Genomic DNA, 16,209 nt, shown 5'->3' with positions numbered 1-16,209 from the left:
CCGCCCTCTCCGCTGTCTTGGTTCGAATATTTAAATTGAGCCAATGCTCTCAGTGACGCTTTTGCTGCTTCCGCGCCGCCAAACACCAGAGCTCCCCCGCTGCAGTGTACCGGTAACCTCGCCCCGTCCTCCATTGGAAGCAGCAGTGACATTTCGCCTCGTTCAAGTGGGGAATAACTAGCGAGTGTCGGATATGTGGCGACTGTGCACGTGCCTCCTGATGCTTATTAATTGCTCGGCAATAACGGGTGAGAGCCTGACACACACGCACACGTCGTGAATGTCACTTGTTCGTTCGTGCTAGTTGCGTTCATGTTAATAGATGAATGGAATAAGTAGGTTTTTTTTCTAATATATATATTTTTTTCTGGGTACCAGAAAACGTAACTCCTCTCATGCTTTAAAGATGTGTTTTAAGAAAAGAAAAAGAAATGAATGATTTCGCCACCCAGTTTTTTGGGCTTCCGGTAGGCGGGGCTGTGTAGCTTCCTGCGTCATGATTGGTACAGTACATGGAAATAGAAAGTCTGAATTTATCTGTGGGCCAAAATAATGTGTGAGAGAGAATTTACGAGTACGTGTGTTATTGTGTTGAATATGAGCATGTGTATTAACCCTATAAATCAGTCATGTGTCCATTTTTTATTGAAAAAGGTTTTAAGTGGAATGTTATGTGATAATTTTTGACAAATCTAACTAACTGTTTGCTTTGTCATCAATGACATCAAGCTGAGAGAGTGTATTTCCCCTTCATAATTGGTTTGATATTCTTATATTGGCCTGTGTGGAAAAGGGGTGCCCATTTCACATATTAAGGACTTATTTTGACGAACAACCCTAGAAACTATTTAGAAACAAAGGATTAAATATATTGCTTACCATTACAGTAAATATCGTTGTTGTTGTTTTTCTCTTTCAGCCGCCGCTCTCATCTCAAGTGTTATGACACAATGTTGTACAGTGACACTGTGTGTTATGATATGAAAAAAGTTCTCATAATCAAACGGTTGTAGCTGGTACATTGTTGGACATAGCATTTTGCTGACCAAGCTGGTGCCTTAATTTCACGCCGCTAACACTGTTCCTCACCGCCAGACCATGTGTACCTCTGGAATGAATATTTTAAGAAGCACGGCGATCAAATAGTCAATGCTAGTGAGCTATTCCCATCCAACATAATCTTATTTTCATACTCTCTGACCAGTGCAGATGTACTGCATGAACACTGTGTCCCCCTGTTGGCCAAACATTTTGCTCCAAAAAGCATATTTCAGCGACGGCAGAATAGTGGCAGTCCGCTGAATGGAAGGCGAGATGCCATAACATGATTAGTTGATGTCAAGCTTCAAAGCTTGACGCAGAGTAGTAAAGCTGACTAGTCGACTAAATTATTCAACCTTTACTTTTATTTCATAACTTTTTCATCATTATCACCGCCTTTCTTTTCTGATTTGCTTTGAGGAAACAATACGACTCAACTGCCTTTCAGTGAGGCACAACGCATCCTTTTCAACTGTGTTTTCTGTTAAATAATCATGAGTCATGCATCTGAGCCACATCCTGCAGTTTCACCCACCAATTTATCTAACAAGCCCGCTACGTAGGTAGGCCTCAAGTTGGGAAATACACACGGAAGGGGGTGTGACTCACATTTTGGATGGAAAAACCACACAGAGAGATTCTTTCCAAGTTGGTTGGTTGTAATTCTAGAAGCTCCACATGGTGCTCGATCCATTGGCGCTTTTTAATTAAAACCTTGGTGATGTGTTAATCATCACACAGCTTTGTATTGTTTTGGCATTTGCTATTTGAAAATAATTTTGGGGAAAAAATGGACACAAAAGGCCATAAAGGAGGATGGTTGTATTGTGATGCACATCTGTCATTCATTCATTCGTCTTAGTTTCTGCTGTCAGATAACTGTTCTAAAGTGACTCAGCATGTTTGAATTGTTCACTTGACCTTAAATGGCAGCAATGATGGCCAGGTTCCAAGTGTGGGGTCTAAATAGCCCCCATCAATAGAGCAGCCGTCTATGTACTCTTTTGCTAGCAGCACGTAGCCTGCTGTCAAAATGAAAAAGTAGTAAGTGTGGTTTCAGACGGTACAGGAAATCATGTGTTTCATGTGAGCTTCAATAGTGAGGCAATGCTACATTAAATAGGATCAATTGTTGGTTTCAATCCTTGTTTGGATAAAACTTACAAGTTTCACACAATATACGATCAAGCTTGTTACTCACTTTAGCCGTAGGTCATATCAATGAATCCCTTTTACATTGATGATAATGTCAAGCAGTTTTTAGTAAAGAATAAAGAAAATATGTATTTTTCGTCTATATGTGAACGCTGTGCATTTAGTCAACCGCTCTTTGCTACATCAACACATCATGTAACGGCAATTCATATTGGGGAATTCCCCCCCGCCCCCCCAAAATCAGTTGGCGAAACTTGTCACTCGTAAAATCTTATGACACACTGTATGTGTCAATAAATCGTGCAGCGCAAGCTTGCACAGTACAGTTTATCCCGCCCCCATCCTGCCGTGAGCCTGTTGTAATGGAAAAGCAACAGAGGCCGTGTGGTCTGGGGCCGGGCATAGCAGAGTAGTGTGCCGTGGGGCTCTTTGAGGTTAACGGGAAAGCGGCATAAAAGATTAACACTGATGCTTAAGGACTCAAACACAAAATAAGACAACGATGGGAACCCGGAGTTTCCACAGTGACCACACGTGACACCGTCCCGTCAGCGTGAGTTTATGTGGTGCGTTTTGGGGTGCAACTGTTTTGTATGTACAAGACACACGAGGCTAACTAGGTCCTCAGTCGTTTTTCTGGCCCTTGATCCATTTCACGAGGCCACAGGGGAAAGATTAGTGATGAAAAATGACAACATTGGCCTTGTCTGCTTTTTCCTTTCTGTGAAACAAGGCCTCATTCTTGAGTTTAGTCGTGCATGACTTTTCGTCGGAAGGCAGGGTGGGTTTTGGAGCTGCTGCAAATGTTGTGGTCTGTTTGTCAGTGTACGTTAACAGAACAGCTGCACTCACTTTGGAAAGTATTCCTGTAAATGCTAAAAGGCTTCCCGCTCGACTTTTGCGTCACATGTGGGTGGGATCGAGGTTTGCTTCAAAGCAGAGGAAGGGGGGCTTGTTACAAGGGTTTTTTTTTCCATTGTTTCTCTTCGCTGGTAGCGAAGAGAAATAATGTATCTGATAATATGAAAATATTCTTCAGTTTCAGTATTGGTCAGCCAGCACTTGCCGTCTGGTTACCTTGGTGACATTGTTGTGGCACCAATCAGCAGCCAGTGAGTGGTGTGACTGTATTTCCCTCCGATTTATATTCTTAAAGGGCCAGTGTGGTGTGTTTCACAAGTGAAATGTCATGAGCCCAGACCCTTGATGAACAAATGTCAATAAATGGACCACGCGAGCCGCACGTGAATGATTTTGGTGTTCACCAAGCTTTGAGCTGCAGGCTTGCTTCGGTGTGACGATCTGAGGGCATGACCTCAAAAGTTGAAAAAAAGCAACGTCATTTCTGAGGTTGAACAAACACAAAGTGGAGCTGGGGGGGTCATTTTTACATGGTGACAACTACAGTGAAGCCTACCACACGATGTTAATTTGTTCAGATTGTACGATTGCCTCATAAAACCGGAACAGGCAATGTTTTAGGTAACATTTCAACAGCCAATGACTAGTACTTACTTGCAATGGTTTGTATTTATATTTTACAATTTTATATTTATATTATAAATTTATATATATATATATATATTTTTTATAATTTATTTTCCTTTATATACTTTTTGTTCTTCTCACTTTCATAATTTTGCTGCTGTAAAATGGGAATTTCTCCATGGTGAGACAAATAAAGGTTTTCTTGTCTCATCTTATCTTCAGCAACAAAATACTCTTGAAGCTTTCTCTTAAATTGCTTGACAACTCGGGAGAGTCACACTGTCGAACTTCAGCAGTCTCACTGAACTTAATTCTTACAAGCTTTGCTGCATGACAGTGGTTCAAATTGAAGGTGTCCTGCATGACTTGGAGTTAGGTTTTGCCATTGCATTTCAACATTTCCGCAAATGTTTTCTTTTGATTCCACACAAAGATGCATCTGAGAAAACGTACAGCCGTGAGGTTGAAATTCAAAGACTTTGGACAATTTTAAATTCAACCGGGTCCTTATAATCGATGTATCAAAATAATTACAGATCAATTTCATTATTAATAAGTTGTTGCACCTTTACTTAGAACCTATTGTGATTAGTGGAAGTACAGAGTAAACCCTTGCAGGGTAAAGCCAATAGTAAAAGGTGTTGTTTTCGCACTTTCCAGTTATCTGAAGTTCAGTGACCTTTTGATTATAATGTTCATCCTGTTTGCCAAGTTAAACATGACAACATTATCAGTATTATTGTGTGTGCGTGCGTGCGTGCGTGCGTGCGTGTGTTGACGTAAGCTCATGTTACTACCACATGCACAGAGTATTGATTTTGTTCTCATTGGTTTAACCTGCTCATTTTCTTTCTTCTTCATCCACATGCAGCATATGAATGCAGTTCCACTCAGATCAAGTGTGCGAACACCCGTTGCATCACCCGCAGGTGGGTTTGTGATGGCACCGACGACTGTGGCGATGGAACCGACGAACTGCCAGAAACCTGCGGTACGTTTTTACCTCCTTCTTGTGTCAAACTTTTCATCCATCCCTTTTGTAATCCACTTCTCCTCACGAGGGTTGCGGGCGTGCTGGTGCCTATCCCGCCTGTTTTCGGACAGTAGGCGGAGTACACCCTGAACTGGATGCCAGCCAATCGCAGGGCACACACGAGACAAACAACCATTTGCGCTCACGCACACCTAGGGACAATTTAGAGTGTTCCGTTAGCCTGCCACGCATGTTTTTGAAATCTGGGAGGAAACCGTAGAACACATTTTTATCAGCCTGGACTTTCCATGATGGAAAAGATTGTTTCAGTGAAATAATGAAACGCGGATCCCCTGATCGGATGAAGAAGATTTGTAGTCTGCACTCTAGTCTACCTAGCTAGATGGGTTTTTTTTCATTTCTTTTTTTCTTTGTTTGTGTTTTCGGGGCTTTCTGCCTATCTGCCTATCTTCCCCCCCTAGTTCATTGCATTTCAATGAGTCAAGTCATTTCCTTCCTGTTTGTTTCCTCAGAGGCCAGAAAGTGTCTAGAGTCAGAGTTTAGCTGTGGTGCCCCCCAGCATAGGTGTGTACCGCAGAACTGGCACTGCGATGGCAGCGCGGACTGTGAAAACGGCACGGACGAGGAAAACTGCAGTAAGTTACTAACTTATCTGCTTCGCAGATAGTGAACACACACAAAGTATAGATTACAGTATACTTGAATAGTTTTTTTGGGTCAGCAATTATAGAGCAGTTATCTTCCCAACTAGTGAGGATGATTTTATTTGTTAATGCAAGTATGGTTTTCCTTTCTAATTCGAGCTCTTTTTTTGGATGTCGTAATGTAAATCTAATTTACAAGGATTTTTATTGCAGGCTTACTGTCAAGTTGTTTATGTCGGCTTTGTGGGAATCCAACGTCGTCTCCGTGTTCTGTCCTGAACGCTTGCCCTCATCGGTTGACTGCTTTTGTTGGAGGCTTTCTATTTTCACACCTGACAAATGACCACAGAATCCAACATTTTTGACTGCTCGCAATTATCTCTGCATTTTCACTTGGACACGACACCCCTTCATCACAAGCTGGCCTTGAAAAATACTCTCTTATCCCAGAAAGGGAAATGCTGCTTTATTCTGTGTGGATTGCATTATACGTCACACAGCCTATATATTTTGAAATACGCTATCATAATTTTCTCAAAAATGATGAGACAACCACAGTAATAAACTATTGTCAAATACTTCTGTGGCAGTGTCACATAAATGTGAGCAGAATTATCCTCTCAGTCGATTGCCCCTACTATCAAGTAACTATGAAAACTCGGCAGATTAGCAGTGTGTTAGCATAGTGTTCGCATTCACCCAACTTCTTGCTCCCTCCTCAACCGCAGTGGCAAAGGAGTGCACGGCCCAACAGTTTCGCTGTGCTTCCGGCGAGTGCATCTCCGCCAGCTTCGTGTGCGATCACGACAACGACTGCCCGGATAGCTCCGACGAAGCTTCCTGCCCGAAACCCACCTGTAGCCCGCTAACCTTCCAGTGTAACAACACGGCGTGCATTTCCAATATCTGGCTCTGCGACGGCGACAAAGACTGCAGCGATGGCTCGGACGAGTGGCCGGAGAACTGTGCCGACAAGCAGCCCCGCAAGGAGGTTGTGGCTTGTCGGGAGCACGAGTTCCAGTGTGCTGATGGAGAGTGCATTAACGGGGGCTGGCGCTGTGACGGGAGCGCCGAGTGTTACGATCAGTCGGATGAAGTCAACTGCAGTGAGTTAATGAACGCATTTTCCGACCATTTTAGTTTTTATGACGTCCTCAGAAGGCCTTACGAAATTTTCTCGCTAAAAGTGTGATGCAACCATTGAACCAAGATCAAGGGTTTTTTTGGCTCATATGGATGATCATTTTTAAACGACTGAAGGTAAATGCGACTCTTGTTTAGCTGTTGTGGCCCAAACCGTAAGCTATGCGTCTTTCAGAAAATCTGTAAAGATTAGGAAAACGTGATATTAAAATGCATGGCAAATCCTTTATTTTAATCTGAGTCTTTTGTTATTTCATCCATTTTTTTTTTTTTTTTTTGTTTTAGCTCACCCCACCTGTTCCCCAGATGAGTTCCAGTGTAGCGACGGCACTTGTATCCACGGCAGCCGTCAGTGCGACAAAGTGCATGATTGCCCAGACTCCAGCGATGAGATCGACTGCCAAGCAGGTGACTCTTTTAATAGTGGAAGCTGACTGTTTTGTTTAGCAACCTGGAAAGCGTTTTGATGCTTCGGAAACTTCCTGGAATTTTTCCATGTTGAATGCCAATGGTGGAATGGATCATTAAAAGGCGTTGTTTGATATGAAATGAATTATATTTTGTCATGGTGATATCGAGCCCTTTAGCAATTAGATCCTTGTTCATTTACATATTAATAATCTACAGTCAGAGGCTGAGATTCAAACCACCAATCCTTATGCTAATGGGTAAGCGACTCTACCAAAGCCCAGGTGAAATAGCATGTGAAGTCATGTTAAATTGTATCGAAGGGTGTGGGATGCTCACATTGTCTGTCCCATTGGAAGTGAATGAGGAATTTTTAATGGACAATATTTAATTGTGGGAAAACTACAGGCATGTGGAAAACAGTAGCCTCGAAAGCCGTGAATTTTTGGAGTTTGTTGAACAGTGTAAATCTGATGTATGATGTGGGAGTACACGCTCGTTTCAGCATTCGCACACTAATATTGGTGGAGAATAACATGTCTCAAGGCTGAGGCCTTCCCACAATGACTGCTGCTTTTATTCACACGCATGCGCTTCTTCTGCCTAGAAAACGTGTGCGATGGCCCCGCTCAGTTCAAGTGTAGCAGCGGCGAGTGCATCAGCATGTCCAAGGTGTGCGACAAGCAGAGAGACTGTCGAGACAGTTCAGATGAACCGGTCGGACAGTGCGGTAGGTGTTCCCCTTGCTGCTCTCTTTCTCACTTTGGTTCACCGTCTCAGCTCATCGGCCGGAAAATCTGACAGGCTTGTTTGAAAGAGTAATTTGAGGAAAGGTTTGTCATTACTGGAGACTTCAGTCATTAAAAGAACTGAGTCACATCGTCTGCCTTGACAAAGATAATTGAACGTCGTGTTCATTGGCGTGCCTTTGTGGGTCTCCGCAGATCGCAATGAGTGCTTGGTCGGGAATGGCGGGTGCTCCCACGGTTGCATCGATCAGAAGCTCGGCTACAGCTGCTCCTGCCCTGTTGGGTACACATTGAAGGCAGACAAAAGAGGTTGTGAAGGTGAGCGACAGGGAAACGTGGCTGTAGGCTTGATGTATGCATGAAAGCTGACCGCAGCCTTTTGACCTCGTCACCACCCGCAGACATCGACGAATGTGTAGACCCCGACATTTGCAGTCAGATTTGCATCAACGAGCCCGGCAGCTACAAGTGTGATTGTCAAGACGGCTATGAGATTGACCCTGTCAGCAAGAAGTGCAAAGCTGCTTCAGGTAATGCTCGAAAATGTGTGCATCACGTTTAATTAATCGGACCGAAATGGAGATCACGTTTTCATCTTGTCATCACCCCCCAACTGTCTTTTCCAGGCACCACGCCCACACTTTACTTCACCAATAGGCATGATGTGAGGAAGGTGACGGTGGATCGCAGTGAGTACATGCGTGTGGTGAGCGGCCTGAAGAACGCCGTGGCTCTGGACATGGACATGGCAAACAAGATCATCTTCTGGTCCGACCTTTCGCTCAAGAAAATCTTCAGGTGAAAATTCACATTGGTTCATCTGCCTTTGGTCAAAGAGTCATAGTCATCTGCTGGGCCACTGTTTTATTTGGCTTCTCGAGTCAGTGTTATTCTAAAGACAGTTTCATTAGGGTTGAGCTAATTTTTTTATTGAGTCATTTTATCGTAGATCATGCAATATTATAAACGTGTTATAATGCTTTTGGGATTTATTGCAATTTTGTTTTTCCTCTGTAATGTGATTTTTTTTTTTTCCTTCCAAAGGTCCTGTTCACATGTATTTTTTGTTTTAACAAACAAGCAATAAAATTACAATAACAAATATCAGCTTTATTAACCAAAATGTTTTGGTCTTATAGGTCAGATTTACGCAAAGGAAAAAAAAAAAAAAAGCCAAATGAACCAGAAATTATCTGCTTCACTGCAATGTTGAATTGAATTGAATCGCTCAGCCCCACTCTCCTCCCCCGCAGCTCCGAAATCGACGCGGCTGCCAACTCCTCCCAGCCCACTGTGGTCATCGGCGATGGGATCGAGGCCCCGGAAGGCCTCGCCGTTGACTGGATCCACGGCAACATCTACTGGACCGACAGTTCTTTGCGGCACATCTCCGTGGCGACAACAGACGGCCACAAGAGAAAGACACTGATCGCCGACAATCTTCAGAAGCCGAGAGCCATCACGGTGGATCCTGTGAACAAGTGAGTGAGTTGAAGAGCTTCGTTGCTGATTGCCGCTGGGCACGATTCCAATCATCGTATGTCTTTGTCAGCTTCATGTACTGGACTGACTGGGGCGAGGAGGCGAAGATAGAAAAGAGCGGCTTGAATGGAGCCGACCGCGTTGCCTTGGTAACGGACAACATTGCCTGGCCTAATGGAATCACCCTCGGTAAGATCGCATCCATCGCTTGTCACTTGAACGCACACAAGATGAGCAAACAGCCATCGTGACCAAGCCAATGTTTCTGGTCAGACCTTATCAACCAGCGCCTCTACTGGGTAGATTCCAAGATACACACCCTGTCCAGCGTGGACGTGAACGGTGGGACCAGACATACTCTCATTCTCAGCGAAGAAAAGCTCTCGCATCCCCTCTCTCTGGCTGTCTTTGAGGTCAGTGAAGAAGTCATGTCCGAACAAAGTTTGTTGACATTGTGCATTGCATTTTTCTTCTGGAATTACTTTTGTCGACTCAGTTTTGAGCTCACCACGTTGAGCAGACTGGACTGCCATCTTTGCTTACTTTGACATAGGAAAATGCATCTCTGTTTTGTTTTTTTTGCCCCCAAATTTTATTAAATTCTAAATTGCATGACCTCAAGGGAAATTAACTTTGGAAGTTAGTGTGTGTGCGTGTGAGTGTGTAAACATTATTGCATCATTATTTTATTCTCTGCACAAACATTTTTTACTTTGGATGTTTTTATGTTTTTTTGTTCTCCATATCTGTGTGTATCATGATTTCCTTAGGTGAGAGATTTCCTTGTTTTGTTATCTTCATATTCAAGTGGCTCTTTAGTTTCACTTGCCTATACAACCATTTATAATTGGACTTTTTAGTTCTCTTGCCCATTTTTCATTTCCTTCAAATCCAGGACTTTCCATACATGCTGTAGATGGTGGCTCAGTTCGATTTTGAAATGCTGAGCGTGCACTACTTATTCATTTGGTTCGGTTTCTATACATTCCTAATGTCTTGATCACATGTCAGCAGAAAGAGACACAGACATATTGGTCAAACACTTTTTGGTTGTGCTTTTGCTATTGAATAGGATAAAGTATTTTGGACGGATACGGGCAACAATGCTGTTTTCAGTGCCAACCGAGCGACGGGACGGGACATTACAGTGCTGGCCGCTGACCTGTCCCAGCCAGAGGATATCGTCCTCTACCACAACCTCAAGCAACCAAGCGGTACGCCGAAATCACCACGGTTCAGATCAACACAAAGGAACAAAAACTTTTGTCCGATTCTTTAAACTTTTCTCTCGCATGTAGGTTACAACTGGTGCACAGAGAGGAACAGTATAAATGGAGGGTGTGAGTTCCTCTGCCTTCCTGCTCCTGTCATCAACCAGCGCTCGCCGAAATACACCTGCGCATGCCCCGATCACATGAGCATGGCGCCTGACATGAGGAAATGTGTGGCAGGTGGGTGTCTTATTTTTTATTTTTATTTATTTTTTCACAGCCGCAGTGGGCTGTGAATCAAATAGGCACTAAGTCTTATTTTCTCAATTTGTCTTTCTGCACCAGGTTCCGTAACGCTTCCAACCATAAGCAACAAGAGTGAGCCAGGCAAGGCCATTACAACAACAACAACAGCAACAACAACAACAACAACAATGACGACGGCCAAAGCTGCTGAAACAACCATGACTACCTCGCCCATCCGCCCCAGGAAACCCAAGGTCTCCCCTGCAGCCCAGCCTTCTACTCCAGCTCAAGGTACGTCACACCTACACTGGCGGTAGCTTCCCTCATGTATGTCCTAAATGGTATAAACCTGCAGAGTAAAAGTTTGTGAAATGCTTTCGGTACTTTTTGTGACTCATGGCAGAAGACAGTTTTCCCCGCTCAGTCAGGGTTGGTTCTTTGGGCACATGCTACATTGCAGAGTATTATGAATATTCTGATTATTTTTTTAAGGAAGTTAACTGTTGCAGAAGTCCCTGCTTGAGCATGGAAATCTGCGGGATTTTTTGTTTGGTTTTTTTTTTTTTTTTTTTTTTTTTTTTTTTTTTAGTGATTTGATTTTTTTAAAATGTTTGTAGGGTTTACACTGATGCCACAAGATACAAATGACACGACCTACGGGTTTTTCAGGTTATGAGCAGTCATTTGGTCCATTTTTTTTCAACAAGGTTAAAAGTATATTAGTTCTATTGTCAATATTCAAATTAAAATACAAAAACCTCTCTAAGTCCCCTATTGGTTCAGCAGAAATATGAGATACAGGAAATGGAAAAAATAGCATGCCAGAGATGTTTGTATCAGAAGTACACTGCACGATATAGAAACCTGAAATGTTGTCTGTGCATTAACTCTCCAATCCAATCAATCAGCGACATTATTTGTTATTTTGAGTACCGAGTGGTAATTTTTGACATTTGAGATCTGATTAATCTTTTCAGCATTTGAAAGCAGATTTGGTATAGGCTAATTAATCCAATAACACAATCATTTGAAAGAATTTGAGAAAACTAAACAAAGTCAGTTGAGCTGTTTTCATTTATCATATTAGCAGTATTATTTCTTGTTTGCTCTATTTTGCGTTAGGGTGTGCTAATTCTGACTTGAGATTTGCAGAATAAATGTTATCCTAAATCATATTTGTGTTATCGCTATTTATTTGAGCAATTTTGCTTCTCTAATGAATATATAATGAACCTATTTGGAAATTATACATTTTGTAAAATAGTATGAATTACAAATATTTTTACCCTTAATTTTATCTATGTGGTTACCGTGAAAGGATGCGATTGATCCCATTATATGAAATTTGGGCCATGTTTTGAAACACATTTGCATTTTAAGTAATGGGAATATAATATTAAATATGAATCAAAAATGTTGTTCGTATTGAAGCTGTTGTTTCAGGTTGTGTTTTTAAGGTCACCCAGTATAATGTACGATATTGATATGGATGGAATTGCTTTAATGATCGCCTTGTTGAGTGAAATTTTGCATCGAGATGAACAGACACGGAGATCGCCAGAGGCCCGTGGCATAAACCCCATATAACTGAAAGTATTGTTCTCTCACTTTTTCAGTCAACAGACACGCAGATGTGCCTGCAGAGGCGCAGTCGTCTCACACCGCCGCTCTCTACATCGCGATTCCAATCGGTAATTTTAACATCCTACACGTCAAGCTTCCCCTTTCTCGCCTCACATGTAAAGAACTCCCCTTCGTGCTTTCCTTCCTCTCCGCAGTGGTCATGATCATGTTGCTGTTTGGAGCGGTGTTATTGTGGAGACACTGGCGACTGAGAAACACCAACACCATGCACTTTATCAACCCCGTTTACCAGAAGACCACCGAGGACGAGATGCAAATCCGCAGGAACTCTGAAGGCTATGTCCATCTTCAGGTAACGCTCACGCTCATGTCGGCTCAACCCAGGATGGGACAAATTATTTTGCCGACGCTTGATTGTTAGTGACTTGCTGCGGTGAAATGGCGTGCATCTGCAGAGGATACGACAGCAAGGAAATGTTTGTGTATGTGAGTGAGGGACATCATTTTGCCTGTGTGCATGCTTTGCGGAGTTCGAGTGCACCATGGAAATTTGCCAACTCTTCCCCTCACATTCACAATTTACAAAGTTGCGCTTAGGCACTGAACCACTGTACCATTAGATTTCACGTAAATCGGAACTCAGCTGTACCCAAATCGGCCGGTACTAACTTCAGTAACCGTCCCTACATGTTTCCCACTTTCGATGCAGTCTCCATTTCATTTCCTGTGATGCGTAATGACACTAAAGTTGAATGTAATTGTCTTTTTCTTTTTACAGCGGCAAATGCTGAGTACGGAGGACATTGACGTTGCATGATCCCAACATGCCAAAGACATTCACTTTGATGGTTGGTTGGTTGGTTGCTGATTTTCCAGCATGAAAATGAAGCCATTTTTGTTTTTCTAGAATTATTTTATCATTGCTGTCACTTTGTTTGTGACCTCGGCGCAATCCAAAGAAGCACTAGACATTACATGAATGAAGATGGAGGATTGGGTGGGGCATACCTGCCTGCAGTATGCCACCAAGTCAAACCCTCAACATGTCATCAGAATCAGAATTTCAGAAGACAAAGCTCTTACTTGCACATCTTTTCTTTTGTGCGTGTCTGAATGTAAAGGAGGAAAAAAAAAGCCTTTTGCAACTTTTCCATAGCATATTTATTCCTGACTGCTGCCTTGTGCTACTGTAAACCGCCCAATGAAATTTTCAACACATGATTATGTCCAACAAAATGCAATGTGTGTAAACTCACTGCTGGAGAAGAGGCACACATTGGACAATGAGGTGGATACACAGAAAATCAATGCCATCATGCAGTGCAAAAAGAGTTCAACCAGAAACGGCAAACAAAATGCACGCTGGCATGTCATTCTACAATATTTATAAAACGTGTACTTAAGCAAGCTTTGTCGCGCCCCCGGCCTGCCCGTGGACACGCAGGCGGGCACACGTGTGCAGTGAACATTTCATAGACGAGGACTGGTTTACAGTTTGAGATGGGACACGGCATGCAGCTGACATTAAAAACCAATGCCGTGCCGAGTATTTTTAACAACCGGGCGAAATGGGAGCTGAACTGGCCGAGGAAAGATTTGCGCGACTTCTCAAAACCTTCGCGATCTGTGGCAATCCAGGTGACGCTTGCGGGGCTGTACAAAATGCCAGCGGGGTCCACGCTCATAAATTAGGCCATTGAGGCACTTGATTATTCATGCAAGGTACGACATATTAGTTCCAGGATTGTCCACGTGTTTGTAGCTTACAAATGAGCACCATTTCTGGTACACCTCCTGTTCCACTCATTCTCCAAAGTGTAGACCATCGTGCGCTGAATCAGTCACATCAAAAGTGGAATCTCACTCGGTCAACTTAATTCATCAGATTGGCTGGAAACGATATGGCTTTGTTCTTTCAGGATTCACACGAGATGCATTCAATTTGAATTCAAATGAATTACATAATGGACAAAATATTAACTTGAAACTGCTGCACGTGTACATATGTAAAGTATCCCTTTCAGGTTTCGTTTACTTAGTAAAAGTATGTTTGTCCTCTCTCCAGAGAGTGTTGCGCACATTTTGTTTTGTGACGTGTTATGGTCTCTTTGAATGAAGCGTTGGCGGTTTACATTCTAAATGCTTAAGCTGCTAATTTTCCTGTTAACCAAAAATGAAGAAGCTGTTTCAATTGAAGATGTCAAATGTGACTGTCGGTAATAATGAAAAAAAAATGTAAATAGTCTGGAATTATTTTATTAAACACTCTGTTGCCTTTTCTGTGTGCGCTGAAATCGGGAAATATTGAAAATTCCTGAGGTTATTTATTAATGGGGTGGATATTTGAAGGTTCCTGAATGTGTGGTGTTGTGCTAAATGCCCATACCTATTCATACTTTGGACATATTTTGAGATTTTATTTGCGGAAATTGGCTCTTGTGTAAAGAACATGGTAAGGTGGGAGGAAATATTGATCATCACTCCGTATTAAAATTTAGCATTGCCATTGTCTTATACATACAATATATCTCACACACACACACATATGTATACTGTGTGTGTGTGTGTGTGTTATATATTTCAACTTCTTAGTTATTGTCACTGTGTGAAGTTTAATTTTGAGGCAAAACTACACATTTAATGTTTCAACAAACTGAAACTTAAAATGTGTCTGACATGAATACTTTGAGCTTACTTTTACATCTTGGCTCCTATATAGTCAAACTATACATCTGTTATTTCATCTGTTCATAACTGCGTCTTTTTAAGAGAAAGTGCTGCGTGCACAAAACCTTTTTGTTTTTGTTTTTTGAGTGATGACAATCACAATTTGTTGTGGATTGTTAGGTTGTTTTTTTTTTTTTTGACTGTGTTTTTCCACTGTGAAAAGTCAGGCACATGTGCTAAGTTGTAAAGCAGAATGTGTCAACTTGTCCATAGTTTACATTGCTTGTTGATTACTATTTTTCTTTGTCAGGTAGTGTTTGTCTTTTTTGAAACAATTCAAGAAGTGTCACTGAAATACACTTGTTGTGTGTGTGTTTGTTTGTTTGTTTTGGTTTTGCCAGATAAAATTTGTGCTATAAAAGGTGTCAAAGCTTTTACTGCATCTGTGAAACTGCTTGTTTTTAAGCTTTGGGTCCTCATATTAGTAACCAGGTGCCAGATTGTGTGTGATGGTATGCATGGCATCTCCATCACTATCTAACCATCATCTCATTGATGGTGAACTCCATGCAGAGGGAGATAAAGATTCTGCAATCGGTGCCAATCATATATCCACATTCTTCGAGTGAATTGACATTGTTACTTGTTACTGATAAGACTTAGATCATCTGAAGAACACAGAACAAGAGTCTCTAAACCTGTAAACCTCCTGGTTGCCAGTCACTGCAGACAACCGGTTATTCAAACTTTTATTCACATCTATGGACAAAGAGTCATCAATGAAACCAACATGCATGTTTGTGGTATGCAGAAGGAAGCTTTAGTACCCATAGAAAATCGATGTAAACAAGGGGAAAAACAAGCAGACGCCATACAGGAGCTCCTGAGCTGAGATTCAAAGCCAGAACTTTTCAACTGTCCGCAAGATGTACTTACTACTACTAGCTCAACGTGCTCCCTAAACAGGCTTTGCAATTGTATAAAATGTATTGGCGAGAAATATCGTGAGAAATTCTAATCGTTATTTTGGGTGATTTCACATAATGTAAAAGGGGCGTTGACCCCCAACAATTTATTTTACAATAATATGTTCTATGCGGCCCCACTAGTCCAAACACAGTATTGTGATTAATGTTGCGGAGCCATTTTTATCCATATGAAAGGGTGGCCATTTTGTCACTTGCTGTCAACTGAAAATGATGTCACAGGGCTCGGGTAACACCAATCACGGCTTAGCTGTTTTCTGAATTTGATCACGTGACATCGGCAGGCTGAGTCATGATTGGTTGTTACCTGAGCCCTGAGCAACCGTGATGTCATTTAAGGGTCCAGTCCCAATTATCCCTCAATTACGCGTTCCCGTTGAGGGTGTGAGTGTGTAAATCCGGTCCTTGGGA

The 16,209-nt window shown here is 42.2% G+C and overlaps 1 protein-coding gene across 1 annotated transcript; it reads left to right on the top strand.

Annotated features, from left to right (window-relative positions):
• The first annotated feature begins 47 nt into the window (after positions 1-47).
• On the top strand, positions 48-15,254 carry ldlrb (low density lipoprotein receptor b). Its single transcript, XM_019862455.1, has 18 exons — positions 48-248; positions 4,556-4,675; positions 5,191-5,313; positions 6,051-6,428; positions 6,751-6,873; positions 7,481-7,603; positions 7,818-7,940; positions 8,024-8,152; positions 8,249-8,420; positions 8,876-9,103; positions 9,175-9,293; positions 9,378-9,517; positions 10,177-10,318; positions 10,403-10,555; positions 10,661-10,852; positions 12,178-12,252; positions 12,340-12,497; positions 12,924-15,254. The coding sequence occupies exons 1-18, from the start codon at positions 194-196 to the stop codon at positions 12,960-12,962; spliced, it is 2,592 nt and encodes an 863-aa protein (XP_019718014.1). The 5' UTR covers positions 48-193; the 3' UTR covers positions 12,963-15,254.
• Positions 15,255-16,209: the final 955 nt, after the last annotated feature.

This window comes from Hippocampus comes, unplaced genomic scaffold (genome assembly GCF_001891065.2).
Source record: "Hippocampus comes isolate QL1 unplaced genomic scaffold, H_comes_QL1_v1.1 scaffold7, whole genome shotgun sequence".
In the NCBI taxonomy this organism is placed as follows: Eukaryota; Metazoa; Chordata; class Actinopteri; order Syngnathiformes; family Syngnathidae; genus Hippocampus; species Hippocampus comes.
The sequence above is the reverse complement of the archived record's forward strand: the minus strand, read 5'-3'. Positions and strand labels throughout refer to the sequence as shown.

Excerpts from the sequence above, each read along its gene's own strand:
- ldlrb (XM_019862455.1), top strand. The coding sequence starts at position 194 with ATGTGGCGACTGTGCACGTGCCTCCTGATGCTTATTAATTGCTCGGCA. Across the intron at positions 5,314-6,050 it reads CACGGACGAGGAAAACTGCA|TGGCAAAGGAGTGCACGGCC; the intron begins GTAAGTTACTAA and ends CCTCAACCGCAG. Across the intron at positions 10,556-10,660 it reads CATGAGGAAATGTGTGGCAG|GTTCCGTAACGCTTCCAACC; the intron begins GTGGGTGTCTTA and ends TTTCTGCACCAG.